The sequence below is a fragment of the Ylistrum balloti genome, unplaced genomic scaffold, assembly GCF_031769215.1.
Source record: "Ylistrum balloti isolate Yb309-2 unplaced genomic scaffold, AGI_CSIRO_Ybal_v1 Utg371944, whole genome shotgun sequence".
In the NCBI taxonomy this organism is placed as follows: Eukaryota; Metazoa; Mollusca; class Bivalvia; order Pectinida; family Pectinidae; genus Ylistrum; species Ylistrum balloti.
Genome location: NW_026782953.1, coordinates 34,555 through 50,072, shown reverse-complemented (window position 1 = coordinate 50,072; position 15,518 = coordinate 34,555). Strand labels below are relative to the sequence as shown.

At 37.2% G+C, this 15,518-nt stretch overlaps 1 protein-coding gene across 1 annotated transcript; it reads right to left on the bottom strand.

The window, feature by feature from the left end:
• Positions 1–289: 289 nt before the first annotated feature.
• On the bottom strand, positions 290–15,236 carry LOC132563978 (ribosomal biogenesis protein LAS1L-like). Its single transcript, XM_060228731.1, has 14 exons — positions 15,173–15,236; positions 14,523–14,615; positions 13,046–13,189; positions 12,603–12,675; positions 12,053–12,163; positions 11,178–11,300; positions 10,518–10,594; positions 9,987–10,072; positions 9,032–9,229; positions 5,510–5,633; positions 5,016–5,233; positions 4,074–4,181; positions 3,143–3,398; positions 290–457 (listed from the first exon to the last, which is right to left on the bottom strand). Exons 1-14 carry the CDS (start codon positions 15,214–15,216, stop codon positions 358–360), a joined length of 1,755 nt encoding a protein of 584 aa, XP_060084714.1. The 5' UTR covers positions 15,217–15,236; the 3' UTR covers positions 290–357.
• Positions 15,237–15,518: the final 282 nt, after the last annotated feature.

Sequence of the window (15,518 nt, the reverse complement as noted above, 5' to 3'; positions counted from 1 at the left end):
ACAACAGCTTTACACATAAAGATCATAGACTTCGAATGGCCATATCGGTTCTGCATCATATTTAAGATGGTATGGAAATCTGAAGAGTTGTACCAGTATTTAACATATGTCAGTTGGGCTGTCATACACACTTTATAATGGTTGATATGATCTAGAAACAATCATAGTTGTAATTTTTTCACTGATGCTTTCTTTTCCTTGAAGGCAGCTTAGGTTTATCTAAAAATGATGTGTAAAGGTCTTCACTACAACCATGACATGATAAACAATTAAACACATATGTTATTGCATAACAACACACAATTAGTAGTGCTGTATTTATTAAGTGGTCATGTTGAGAAGTGTCTATTGCACGTGTCATAAAAGCCGAACGCCCTGTTTTATTTCAGATAACTGTTCCAAGGACCAGGCTGCACTTGAAACGGTAACAGAATCATGGTGGCAAGTCTCTTCTAACCTGAAAATAGAATATTTGAGATTTTTTTGTCACAAATACATCACAGACACTGATCAAAATATGAAACACATAGCATGTGAAAGATGACATAACACACAAAATGCTGCAGGTTCAAAATGTGATATGCCAAAGAAAAAGCAAACGTACATTCCCCCTGGCAAAACTAGAAGGGATCTGACACAAACCTCTGGTCTCCATATGTAGTACTGGTGGGGGACTGACACAAACCTCTGGTCTCCACATGTAGTACTGGTGGGGGACTGACACAAACCTCTGGTCTCCACATGTAGTACTGGTGGGGGACTGACACAAACCTCTGGTCTCCACATGTAGTACTGGTGGGGGGCTGACACAAACCTATGGTCTCCACATGTAGCACTGGTGGGGGACTGACACTGATAACTATAGTCCTCTCTGGTAGTACTAGAGGGGGGCTGACACAAACCTAAAGCCCTCTCTGGTAGTACTGGTGGGGGACCGACACAAACCTAAAGCCCTCTCTGGTAGTACTAGAGGGGGACCGACACAAACCTAAAGCCCTCTCTGGTAGTACTGGTGGGGGACCGACACAAACCTAAAGCCCTCTCTGGTAGTACTGGTGGGGGACAGACACAAACCTAAAGCCTCTCTGGTAGTACTGCTGGGGGACCGACACAAACCTATAGTCACTTCTGGTAGTACTGATGGGGGACCGACACGAACCTAAAGCCCTCTCTGGTAGTACTGGTGGGGGACAGACACAAACCTAAAGCCCTCTCTGGTAGTACTGATGGGGGCCTGAAACAAACTTTTAACCCTTTCTGGTAGTACTGATGGGGGACTGACACAGACTTTTAACCCTTTCTGGTAGTGGGGGACTGACACAGACTTTTAACCCTTTCTGGTAGTACTGGTGGGGGACCGACAAAAACCTAAAGCCGTTTCTGGTAGTACTGGTGGGGGACTGACACAAACCTAAAGCCCTTTCTGGTAGTACTGGTGGGGGACCGACACAGACTTTCAACCATTTCTGATAGTACTGGTGGGGGACCAACACAAACCTAAGCCCTTTCAGGTAGTACTGGTGGGGGACTGACACAGACTTTTAACCCTTTCTGGTAGTAATGGTGGAGGACTGACACAGACTTTTAACCCTTTCTGGTAGTCCTGGTGGGGGACTTAAACACACTTTTAACCCACTCTGGTAGTTCTGGTGGGGAACTGACTTAAACCTTAAGCCCTTCCTGGTAGTACTGGTGGGGGACTGAAACAGACATTTAACCCTTTCCGGTAGTACTGGTGGGGGACTTAAACACACTTTTAACCCTTTCTGGTAGTACTAGAAGGGGACTGACAAATACTTTTAACCCTCTCTGGTAGTGTTGGTGGGGGACTGACACAAACCTAAAGCCCTCTCTGGTAGTACTGATGGGGACCAACACATACCTTAGTTCCCTCTGCTAGTACTGGTAGTGTTGTGACACAAACCTTAGTTCCCTCTGCTAGTACTGGTAGTGGTGTGACACAAACCTTAGTCCCCACTGATAGTATTGGTAGTGGTGTGACACAAACCTTAGTCCCCTCTGATAGTATTGGTAGTGGTGTGACACAAACCTTAGTCCCCACTGATAGTATTGGTAGTGGTGTGACACAAACCTTAGTCCCCTCTGATAGTATTGGTAGTGGTGTGACACAAACCTTAGTCCCCTCCAACAGTATTGGTAGCGGTGTGACACAAACCTAAAGCCCTCCCTTGTAGTACTGGTAGGGACCAACACATACCTTAGTCCCCTCTGATAGTATTGGTAGTGGTTTGACACAAACCTTAATCCGCTCTGATAGTATTGGTAGTGGTGTGACACAAACCTTAGTCCCCTCTGATAGTATTGGTAGCGGTGTGACACAAACCTAAAGCCCACCCTGGTAGTACTGGTAGGGACCAACACATACCTTAGTTGCCTCTGAGAGTATTGGTAGGGTGTAACACAAACCTTAGTCCCCTCTGGTTATACTGGTAGGGACCAACACATACCTTAGTTGCCTCTGATAGTATTGGTAGGGTGTAACACAAACCTTAATCCCCTCTGGTTATACTGGTAGGGACCAACACATACCTTAGTTCCCTCTGATAGTATTGGTAGGGTGTAACACAAACCTTAATCCCCTCTGGTTATACTGGTAGGGACCAACACATACCTTAGTTCCCTCTGATAGTATTGGTAGGGACCAACATATACCTTAGTTCCCTCTGATAGTATTGGTAGGGGCGTAACACAAACCTTAGTCCCCTCTGGTTATACTGGTAGGGACCAACACATACCTTAGTTGCCTCTGATAGTACTGGTAGGGACCAACACATACCTTAGTTCCCTCTGATAGTATTGGTAGGGACCAACACATACCTTAGTTGCCTCTGATAGTATTGGTAGGGCGTAACACAAACCTTAGTCCCCTCTGGTTATACTGGTAAGGGACTACTATCAAGACATCTTTCCTACAAATATCCATATACAATAGCATGGGGTATAAAATAATCAAATCAGAAATCTTAAGTCCTAAATGTTGCCTCAGAGGTGTCCAGACTAGGAGACAAAAGTGTCATTAGGTGGCAGTAACTACATGTACCAATGAATGATATGTAATACTACTTCAAAATTAAAGTACTGGTATGTTCCCATTCAGACATCAAATCAAAGTTATACTCACAATTTGATTTCATTGTCTATTTCTTCTTCACAAGACAGCTCCTCAAGGTCGTAGAAATCTCCCTCATCATTTGTTGATAAGTCATGTGAGAAAGTTTCCTCCATATTTGATAAGTCATGTGAGAAAGTTTCCTCCATATTTGTTGGCAAGTCAGGGGGATAACCATCCCCATTATTTGTTGACATGTCAAGGGTCATGTAGTCCAGAGTTTGTCCAGGAAGTATCCCTATTGGAACCTGTGACCAATCTACATGATCTACAAGGAATCAAAGTACAGTAGAGATAGCAGGTACCTCCTACCTTGTTTATAGGGAAATCATAAAATGTCAAACCTAAATAAAAACCTGCAACTTTGTTTACAAGAAACATAGGCTTATAGTGAAAATAAAGCTAAACAAGTACTTGTTACCTATTAAAAACACAAATTTAATCAGAGCTTTTAAACATGTTCCTTTTAACCACCCATCCCTGATGATGGTGAACTTGACCTCCCCACTAACACCCATCACTGATGATGGTGAACTTTTATATATTTATAGTATAAACAACAGATAATAACTATTTGTAAATCAAGACTGATTTTAGGTCATTATCAGTTTTTTTGTAAAACACTTGGATAATTTAATATCTAATCTCAGTGTCACATTCTTGGGCACCAAAGTATGGTAACTGATCAAGGCCATGCAGGTATGTTTCCGGTGTAAGGACCCAAAGTAAGTTATTTTTGGGTCCTAGGTTGTGAGTGAAGACCCAAAGATACCTGTCTTAGAGCCCCTTGCCCTAGGGACACCTAGTTTAGGGCCCTTTAGCTCAAGGATACCTAATTGAGGGTCTTATGGTCTTGAATTGAAAAATACCTTTACCGCCTTTATCAGTCACCATACCAAATGAGAAACAGAATATATGTGAAATATTCTATCAGCAGAATTACCTTCACATAACTGCCATAATGGCTGTGCACAGGCAGCAGAGGATGAATCTTTAACAGCATTAACGTTGTCGTCTGAACGTTCACACCTCTTTTTCCTTGATCTTAAGTCTGAAGTTATGCAGTCAATTAATCAATGATTAATAAAAAGTCTATGAAACAAAAATAATGGTCAAACCAGATTGGTAAATTTGGGTATTAGTTTGGCATGGAGATACAAGAAGCAACCTCGTATCTATAGCATATGATCTTCTGTCAATTTTGTATTCCTGCTCTCTCCCTTCATTATTTATATACCTTACTTATTCTAATAAAATATGTTACCCACATTTAATACAAATGTCATAAAATACCATGTGAATTTGTTGGGGAGATGTGCTCCATTTTATCACCAAATTTAAAAGGAAATACACAATTGTACATTCATTGTAATTGTAATTAATGCCATTATTTGGCAATAAGGTGGCATCATTAATACTGGGTCACATGAAAATCCTTAATATATGTCAAATCCATTTAAATCTTGAATCTCCGTGTCAAATTTGAAAGGAATTCAGCAGAAAATTAAAATATTCTTGCCTTTTCATATATGCCAATAGAAGGGGCATAACTCTGTTAAAAATAACTGAAAAATTCTGTAACATGACGTGACAGACTGTGGACAGTGTACAGTATACCATAATACAATCTGTCATCAAAGAGCATTTTGACTCAAACTTTTGTTCCATTTGTCTCACAAAAATGAAACTATTCAGTTTGCTCAACTTTTGTCTACATAAAAATCCATTTTTGATTTGAAAACAAATATAATTTGATGAAGTTAGTGGACTTATTATCAATCATGCATACTGATTTTCAGAGTACTTGTGTTGTGATTTTTTTTTTGGATAATATCTGTTCATAAGAAGAAAAAATGTCAGTAATCATAAGGAGTCCATTGCTTGCCTTCCACATTGTAGACAATTTTATCCTGATCCGCGAGTGTAAAAGTTCTTTTCTGTCCCAGTTTGTTAGTATCTGCTTGCCCTGCTTGTGAATTCTGTTCCACTTTGTCAGCTTCAGGCTGTCTTTTAGGTACAGAGGGCTGGAGTTGGTCCATAAGAGTGCCAATCTGTGTAATCTGATTCTCTGTGTATTCTTTCTCTTTGCCAAGATTTAATAATCTATAAATGAAAAAAATATGATATTAGTTTGAACATATGTTAAATACTTTGTATATCTCAATGTTACTGTGTATAAGATAATCAGGTCCACAAAATTGCAAAAATACACTCATTTCATAACGTCATGGTGTAGTATCTTCTGACATGGCAAAAATGGTGATATGTTTTCCATAATGCATTTTAGTAGTATCCTCTTAAAGCATACATATTGTATCTTTCTATACAGCCCAACTACAATCATTTTCTATCATGCCTGGATTTGTTTCCAAGACTTACCGTTTGATTAGAGGGATTGTGTAGTCACATGGGATATAAAGGAGTGACTCAAGCACAGGACGAAACTTCAGGGGTACAGACCTCTTATACAGTCTTGTTGAATTTCGATTGGCATTTTTGGTATCTGTAGAAAAAAAAAAGCAAAATGCTGAATTATGAAATGCATTTGCATTTAATATGCAAATTCATTTCATAATTAAGTGTATTGTTATATCATGACCAAAATGGTGTATTACAAATGAATGGAAACATACTTGGACTTTGTGTATCTGTTGGTACTCTGGCTGTGTATCTGTTGGTACTCTGGCTTTGTGTATCTGTTGGTACTCTGGCTGTGTATCTATTGGTACTCTGGCTGTGTGTATCTGTTGGTACTCTGGCTGTGTGTATCTGTTGGTACTCTGGCTTTGTGTATCTATTGGTACTCTGACTATGTGTATCTGTGGGTGCTCTGACTATGTGTATCTGTTGGTACTCTGGCTGTGTATCTGTCGGTACTTTGGCTGTGTGTATCTATTGGTACTCTGGTTGTGTATCTATTGGTACTTTGGCTGTGTGAATCTATTGGTACTCTGGCTGTGTATCTATTGTGTGTATCTCTGATCTATTGTGTATCTGTTGTATCTGGTACTCTGGTGTATCTGTGTATCTGTTGGTACTTGGCTTTGTGTATCTATTGGTACTCTGTATCTATTGGTACTCTGACTATGTGTATCTGTGGGTGCTCTGACTGTGTATCTGTTGGTACTCTGGCTTTGTGTATCTATTGGTACTCTGACTATGTGTATCTGTGGGTGCTCTGACTATGTGTATCTATTGGTACTCTGGCTTTGTGTATCTGTTGGTACTCTGACTCTGTGTATCTGTTGGTACTCTGGCTATGTGTATCGGTTGGTACTCTGACTCTGTGTATCTGTTGGTACTCTGGCTGTGTGTATCTGTTGGTACTCTGGCTGTGTGTATCTATTGGTACTTTGACTCTGTGTATCTATTGGTACTCTGGCTGTGTATCTATTGGTACTCTGGCTGTGTATCTGTTGGTACTCTGGCTGTGTATCTATTGGTACTCTGGCTGTGTATCTGTTGGTACTCTGGCTGTGTATCTATTGGTACTCTGGCTGTGTATCTGTTGGTACTCTGACTGTGTGTATCTGTTGGTACTCTGGCTATGTGTATCTGTTGGTACACTGGCTGTGTGTATCTATTGGTACTCTGACTGTGTATCTGTTGGTACTCTGGCTGTGTATCTATTGGTACTCTGGCTATGTGTATCTGTACTGGCTGTGTACTCTGGCTGTGTATCTATTGGTACTCTGGCTGTGTATCTATTGGTACTCTGGCTGTGTATCTGTTGGTACTCTGGCTGTGTATCTATTTGTACTCTGACTGTGTATCTATTGGTACTCTGACTGTGTATCTGTTGGTACTCTGGCTGTGTGTATCTATTGGTACTCTGGCTGTGTATCTGTTGGTACTCTGACTGTGTATCTATTGGTACTCTGGCTGTGTATCTGTTGGTACTCTGGCTGTGTATCTATTGGTACTCTGACTGTGTATCTATTGGTACTCTGGCTGTGTATCTATTTGTACTCTGACTGTGTATCTGTTGGTACTCTGACTGTGTATCTATTGGTACTCTGACTCTGTGTATCTGTTGGTACTCTGGCTGTGTATCTATTGGTACTCTGACTGTGTATCTATTGGTACTCTGGCTGTGTATATCTATTGGTACTCTTGGCTATGTGTATCTATTGGTACTCTGGCTGTGTGTATCTGTTGGTACTCTTGGCTATGTGTATCTGTTGGTACTCTGGCTATGTGTATCTGTTGGTACTCTGGCTGTGTATCTATTGGTACTCTGACTCTGTGTATCTGTTGGTACTCTTGGCTATGTGTATCTGTTGGTACTCTGGCTTTGTGTATCTGTTGGTACTCTGGCTGTGTATCTATTGGTACTCTGGCTGTGTATCTGTTGGTACTCTGGCTGTGTATCTATTTGTACTCTGACTGTGTATCTATTGGTACTCTGACTGTGTATCTGTTGGTACTCTGGTTGTGTATCTATTGGTACTTTGGCTGTGTGAATCTATTGGTACTCTGGCTGTGTATCTATTGGTACTCTGACTGTGTATCTATTGGTACTCTGACTGTGTATCTATTGGTACTCTGACTGTGTATCTATTGGTACTCTGACTGTGTATCTATTGGTACTCTGACTGTGTATCTGTGTGTATCTGTTGTATCTATTGGTACTCTGGCTGTGTATCTATGGTACTCTTGTGTGTATCTATTGGTACTCTGACTGTGTATCTATTTGGTACTCTGTGTGTATCTATTGGTATTGACTGTGTATCTATTGGTACTCTGACTGTGTATCTATTTGTACTCTGACTGTGTATCTACTGTGTATCTATTGGTACTCTGACTGTGTATCTATTGGTACTCTGGCTGTGTATCTATTGGTACTCTGGCTGTGTATCTATTGGTACTCTGACTGTGTATCTATTGGTACTCTGACTGTGTATCTATTGGTACTCTGACTGTGTATCTATTGGTACTCTGACTGTGTATCTATTGGTACTCTGGCTGTGTATCTATTGGTACTCTGGCTGTGTATCTATTGGTACTCTGGCTGTGTATCTGTTGGTACTCTGACTGTGTGTATCTGTTGGTACTCTGACTGTGTGTATCTGTTGGTACTCTGGCTGTGTATCTATTGGTACTCTGGCTGTGTATCTATTGTGTATGTATCTATTGGTACTCTGTGTATCTGTGTATCTGTGTGTATCTGTACTCTGACTGTGTATCTGTACTCTGTGTATCTGTTGGTACTCTGGCTGTGTATCTATTGGTACTCTGGCTATGTGTATCTGTTGGTACTCTGGCTTTGTGTATCTGTTGGTACTCTGGCTATGTGTATCTGTTGGTACTCTGACTGTGTATCTATTGGTACTCTGACTGTGTATCTATTGGTACTCTGACTGTGTATCTGTTGGTACTCTGACTGTGTATCTGTTGGTACTCTGATTATGTGTATTATATGTATATTAAATCTCTTAAAACGTTTGCCATGTCCTTGATATGATGATAATTTAGCTAGTATATAGCAGCACTATTAATGTTATTCAATGATTCAAATTTTATGTTTGTATCAAGTAGAGGAAAAGTATAAATTTTTCATGGAAGTCACAAAATAGACTTGAATGCATTTTCTAGGTACTAAATTGCTGGTTATTTTTGCAGGAATAATAGTTTTGTTATACAGCGGTTTTTATAATGTGATCCAAAAACTTAAATCTTTTAAATAACGAGAAATGTGTATATTTGATGTTCTGTTACATGCAGATTGTGAAATTTTAATTTCAAAATTTTGACCAGTGAAAATTATCAGCAATACAGGATGTTTCTTCATTTTTTTATTTTTTTTTTGGTTTTTATTTTTTTCATCTGTATCAATCTTGAAAGCCTCTACATCTGTAGATCTGTAGAGCACAACATTTTTCTCTGCATGTTTGAACTTACTTGCTTGTTCATTTGATGTGATTATATGGTGAATCCAACCACACATTACGTAATCCTGCATACTGAATTTTGTTGATACTTTTGATGCCAGCTTGATCAAAAGACTATTCGTGAGATTAAGTTGATGAAGAAATTGAAGAACTGGTTTCCAGAACAGGATAAGCATGTGAGGGAGAGCACAGTCTGGCTTTTCCAACTCTGTAAAAACGAAGTAAAATATTCCATGACATCCCATAAAATAGTAAGAGACATTGACCCAACAACCCTGAAAGGCAAACTTGTCCAAGATTATATGATGTTTCATAGACGTGTGACATTTGATGAGAATCCCTCAGGGAATGAAGAGTTCCTCAAGGAATGAAGTCGTTAATGCACTGACAATGAATTTCTTACAAGATGCCCATGATCCTTGATGATCATCTGACTATAAAGACCTACATGTGATAGCAGAGCAATAGCAACGGTTGTTATTTAAATTATTAAAACAGATCTAAAATATTTGACAGTAACAGCAAACAAGAGGCCCAATACGCCTGAATCGCTCACCTATTTTACAGTTTACACAGATGTCTGGGTGGACCTTGGTGGTAAGATGCTATGTTGTGAATGTAAACCAAATCTGTTCTAAGGGTCATTAGATATCTTGTAAACAAATGTAAATATGAACCCAATTTGTCCAGAGATTCATAGGTTATCGGATACACAATGTTATGGATGGGTGGAGGGAAGCGTCATGGTGTTCACACAGACAAAATGATTACTATAGCCCAACCGAACCCTGATCAATAAGTGGGGAGTATAATTATCATGTAGAAATCATTTAAATTAAAATCATGTGATGATGCCACACTACCAAAATCTATCTAACAGATAAATGGGATGTATATCAAACAGGCTATAAAGTAAACAGATTTTTCAGATGATACTGAAATGATAAATAAAATACTGAACTTACTGGATGGATCAATCCTTAAAGCTTGTAGCTGTTCCTGTGTTGGAATGATAAAACCCTCCTCTACCAGACAGGTCACCAACTGGTGTCTAAACAATCAAGAATGTATGAAGAAAGCAGCATGAGTGTTAGATTTAAGTTTAATGTTATTTCCCGTTGTTGAAAAGGAAAGAAATGTTACAGAATTTATTTTTTGATGGTGGTACATACTACAATTGGAGTATGTATATTGGACATTGAAAATATCCACAAGATATCACAAAGTTTAATAAATCATTGGATATCATTTGTAAGCACCATCAATTATTTCAACATTATTACTTATTCTACTACTGATTCAGTCCTCAGAGGTACCAGAAATATCTAACATTCCTAAGATACTGCAGATTTTAAACAACTGGCACCCCTCTTTCCAACTCCTTTATGATTTCTGTGTAGCACACAGTAACACACACAATACCTACCTATTTAACAATAAAAATTTCCCAGTTCTTTACAATATTTTCATACTAAAATCAATACATTAATACTTACCTATTCTGAACTGGAACTGTTTCAAAGTTCTTTACAATTTTTGAAGAATAATCTTTGAAACTTTTCTCATCTATTTCCTAAAATAAAATAAAATCTAATTTAACATTTAACAGTGATGTGTGTGTGACCCAGCTATGCAAGTTGTTATGTGAGGACACACTGACGACGCAAACTATAACTATGTGAAGGGAGGTAATCCGATATGGCAGACAGAGAACTCCAGAATGATAACCCCAAGAATGGCATGTTCCTGCACATAGTATGCACCCCCTTTTTGACACGACAGTTTTGCCTAACAAAAGTGTGCACTATATGTACAAATTTACAGTATCACATAAATCATCTAAGTGTCAAACTACAGGTGAAATCAGATTAAAGTAGAGTGTCACTGACGTGATGACAAATGTATTCCCTACACCTTGTACAGAAGTATTTCTAAAGTATTATAATGTGACAGCTGATATTTTAGCCTTGACTGATGACCAATAGATCTCATAATACAACTTCTGTAAGTATAGGAACATGACTTTAATAGGCAATGTTTAAATCTTTTTGTCAATGAAAGATTTTGAAATTTTATCAAGAATTTTACATAATGTTAATCTTCTGCACTTGCTTTCACTCTATAAAATAAATACCTGTTGCAATTTGTTACCTTACCTGCAACTTATGTTGCTGATATCTTTCTAGGATTACCCGTATATCAAGTATATCAGATGAGTCTGTTCTCTTTCCATCAACATTCGAAGCCATGGAATTCAGTTGCTTTTCCCAAAATTCTGCCTGAAATTACAATGGACTTTGAATATTGTTCCCTTCACAGAACAAAATCATAGCCAACACTGACAATGAAAATACAAGAAATCAAATCCCCTGTCAAAATTAAACATGATTTCAATTTACATAACTGAAAACCTTTTTAATGTAAACTTTTTTCTTTTTTCTTAGTGTTTGTTCACACAGATATGATGTAAAGTTCCAAATTAATTTCTTCATGAGATTGCGAATGCAAAGCTTTATTTTTCTAGTACAGCAGATTTTACTTCCATTAATGACTTTTACAATGCTGATCTGCTTATGGAAAGGCAATCTTAGATACCAGTTCACAAGTATAATTCCTGTCCATATACATCATGACTTAAGCCAGAGGAATGTCCAAACACAATCTAAGATACCAGTTACATGTACTGTAAAAATGTTTTTTTTTAATGGTCAAATTTTTGTGGTTTTATCAAAAGATTGGAGAAGAAAACACAAACTTTTCACACAATCAATAAACAGGTTATTTTTTCTCAGTTTATTTTAGCTTTAAGTTAGCTACTGATTTTTTCATGCTTTCATTCAATCCTTAGAAACTGGCAACAATCAAAACCCTTCGAAATTCAGAACTTTTACAGTGCTTGGGACACCTCGGTGGGAAAGTGTCCTTTGGATATAATTTGTAGTAAGCATCAAGACAGTACTCATACAAAAGCTAAGAATGAGTTACAATGAGCAAGGAAAGCACTCATTTAAAGGTGGACATATAACTCTACCTTCAGCCATGACAATGCCCAATCACAGGCTGACGTGAGCATGGGAAGAGGAGGCAGATGTCGATGGGTGGCATCATGTCGCAGATGTACAATCCATTCTGGCACACCAACCTTACAACAGATCCAATTTATTTCAATTCAAAATTCATTTTTTTTTCAATTCAGTATGTGCTAATTATCCAATACAAGGAAAGTATTAAATATCAGGTATTCTATCCCACATTTCAAATATATATTGGAATTTATAATTTACATTGAAAGGGGGACAACTATAACCAGGACAACAATCATGGAGAGAAAGGTCTATTCATATACTTTATTATATTTTAAGTAATGCCCCAAGTATGACAGGGATTGAGACCTGTTCTGTTTTTATTAGTTGTTAAGTAAATCCACAATACACTGTAGATTGGTTGGTTCGAAAGAAATTTAACTCAAATTTTTTCTCTGTGTGCTCTACGATCCTTAGGTCTAGATAAATCAATAACAAAGTAGTGTTACAATAAAGAATAGATAGACAGGTCATCGACCAAGATATATATATAACTACCTGACTGGCTATAACATGAATAGGAAGTGCATACTCCCCTGTCTGGCCTTTCTCAGTTATATGATTAACAAACCTGTAAATGAAATATTTAAAAAATAAAACATTCAGTCCTCTTTCCACCAGTAGTTATTGAGAGAAAATATAATGTAAATGACAAATATTTAAAAAGATTATTGTTCTATCTATTATTGATAGGAAACATACTAAACACAATGGCTTTTCAAGTATATGTGATCCTATACCAATCTAAAGTAAATATGAAACTCAAGTTATTCATTCACATCAATAACCTCTATTTTTATTTGAGGTAAGACATGTTATCAACACATTTTTTGTTTGTATAAGAAACGTAATTGATTCCCAATGAATTTGACAAGCATCATCATTTAGTGTGTTTCTAAGAGTAACTATCATCGAACATTTGATGAGTTCAGTGTACACACCTGATCACAGCCAGGCTGTATGAGGAGCGTATTTCATTATCTTGTTGCCTATCTTGTTTTAACTGGACTGCCTTTTGATGGTGAAGCTTGGCATGAACAATGGCTGCTGTGCTGTCAATGGCTACAGGAATTTTGTGCAATGCCCTAGAGAAGAAAAAGATAGGTCTTAACACCAGCAATAAAAATGTAGGACAAGATAGAAGTCTCAAAATGTATGAAAATTAATTCCGAATTACATTTTACAGTCACATTAACCAAGTAATTTAATTATGTGTGAACCTCTGTTTAACATAATATGTTATACAATGTATTAAAATATACATGATTAAGAAAAAAAACCAAAGACAGATTTATGGGCAAACAATGAAGGAAAACAAAAAAGAAGTAATAAGAAAGCAAGCCTACAACCACTTTTGAACCAAAAGAACACACAAAGTCATTAAATAACCTGATTTTATATTGGCTGTGTCATCATCTGCTCCATTCAGTAAAAATACTAGAATCGCCAGGTAATCCATTCCGTTGGATAAGTTTAAATATTTCAAAATCAATTTTTTGGAAAATAATGTTCAAACATAAAACAGAACATATCTAAATACCTGCAGCTGTGAAAACTATATACCTGGTAATAGATTTGATTTCAAGGTCTTTTACTTCAATAACCTTTGAATGCACTACTTCATCATTGATTTTGATGGGCTACGACTCCCTATGGATTTCTCCCAATAGAATTTTTTTTTTCATTATATAATTTGTGGAATCTAGTATAATTAATTATGTTCTTAGCGCTTCTGTGATTTTTGGGACTCAGATATTTCAGTCCTGGACATGTGATTTTCCTTTGGAACTCGCTAAAATTTTGAGCACTCACTATATCTTTAGGTATCTTTAAGTATTAGGACATCCAAATTATGGAAATAGTGTTTTCTTAACTCAGCTGAAAAAATCCTAAAAAAAATTACTGATGCTTAGTGGATTCATAGTTCCCATACTATACCAGGTATGTAAGCGGCAAACATTTCATGCAAAATGTTTCATTCAGAGTGATAATCAAGTTACTAAGGATTTTCCTATCTTATCACAAGGCAGGTTACAAAATGTCAAACTTCCATTACTTTCTTTATACCTTATTTTGGTTTTTTAATTTTTCACATCTTGTAAGATCATATTCATATTTGAAAATTGTCTTCATTTTCTATTCCTTCAAATGAATTTTCAGTCTTTTAACTTTGTTTTAGGAAGTCTACAAAGTGTATGCAGTGTAATACTATTTATTGATATCTTAATTTTACAATACTTTTATGAATTATTAATATCTACAAATGTACTGTAGAAATCATATAAAACTATCCTTCAGTACTGAAGACAAAATCTTGTGGCTCTTTAATCTAAGTAGGCTATAAAAAATTATATGTGAAATACTCTTAAGTACAGGTAATATATTTGAAATCTTGATATGAAAATATTGTGTGATCACCTGCTTCTCCAGACATCAATCCTTCCAACAGCATGTGTTTGTTGCCGGGGATCATTTCCAAACACCTCATTGTATACACATTCAAACTCTTTCCTACAATATACAACACATTTCAGTAATAAGTGTGAGTTGGTGGTCATATTCTGAGAAGGAATCGCCTTTTAGTGCTGCATCTTTTAGTGCAAAATATATGTCCATATCCTTCTATAAAGAAAACAAGATTTCAAGAAAACTTGTTGGCTATATATTAACAGCATGTTGTGAGAGGATCAAAATTATCAATGAAGAGTGAGTCTACAAGATGTCAATTGTCAAGCTTAAAGGGGATTTTTATTGTGTAATGACAACTAGGCAGTTAGGTGTAAAACACATTTTTGACTTTGCTGCTATTAGTCAGTAGCAGTCAACCCATATAACGACTCGATTCAAGAATCAAAAACATTACTCCTATCAATATGTACTAAATTATTACAATCGCAAACAGACTAAATCGATCTCGGAATGTTCAGCTAACAAGTCAGATCGACGATATAGACACGTATTTGTCAGTTTGTAGAGTCAATGCCAATGGTAGGTGGCATGGACTAAAGTAACTACATTATAACATCCCTTCATACATGAGCAGATTAAGCGTTAATTTTATAATTCACCTGTTTTTCCACGGCACAACTCTTCTTCTGGTAACCTGATTCATTTCCGAAACGCTGCAATGAGTAGTCACACGTGCACAAGATATGTCCGGAAGTTTTGAAAGAGAGATAATATTAAAGCAGGATTCGGCGAAATTTCCGGATTTTGTAGTGCGCTGTCAATTGTGGTCGTCAAATGTGTGCTCCTAATGCTACGAAGGCAGTACTACCATATTCAAAGAGACATAAGACCGATATCTAACAAATGAAAAGCACGCGCATTTATTCTTAACTACACGCAATGTGCAGTATCAAAATGAATTTAAAATGTATGTCAGTATTATCAACTTGACTTGACGTATTTGAC

What these genes read in the sequence shown, in the direction of transcription:
- LOC132563978 (XM_060228731.1), bottom strand. Translation starts at nt 15,216, where the DNA reads ATGAATCAGGTTACCAGAAGAAGAGTTGTGCCGTGGAAAAACAG. An exon ending in ACAGTTCCAGTTCAGAATAG is followed by an intron (nt 10,073 to 10,517) that starts GTAAGTATTAAT and finishes TTGATTGTTTAG; the next exon opens with ACACCAGTTGGTGACCTGTC. An exon ending in TTTAAGGATTGATCCATCCA is followed by an intron (nt 9,230 to 9,986) that starts GTAAGTTCAGTA and finishes TCGTTTTTACAG; the next exon opens with AGTTGGAAAAGCCAGACTGT.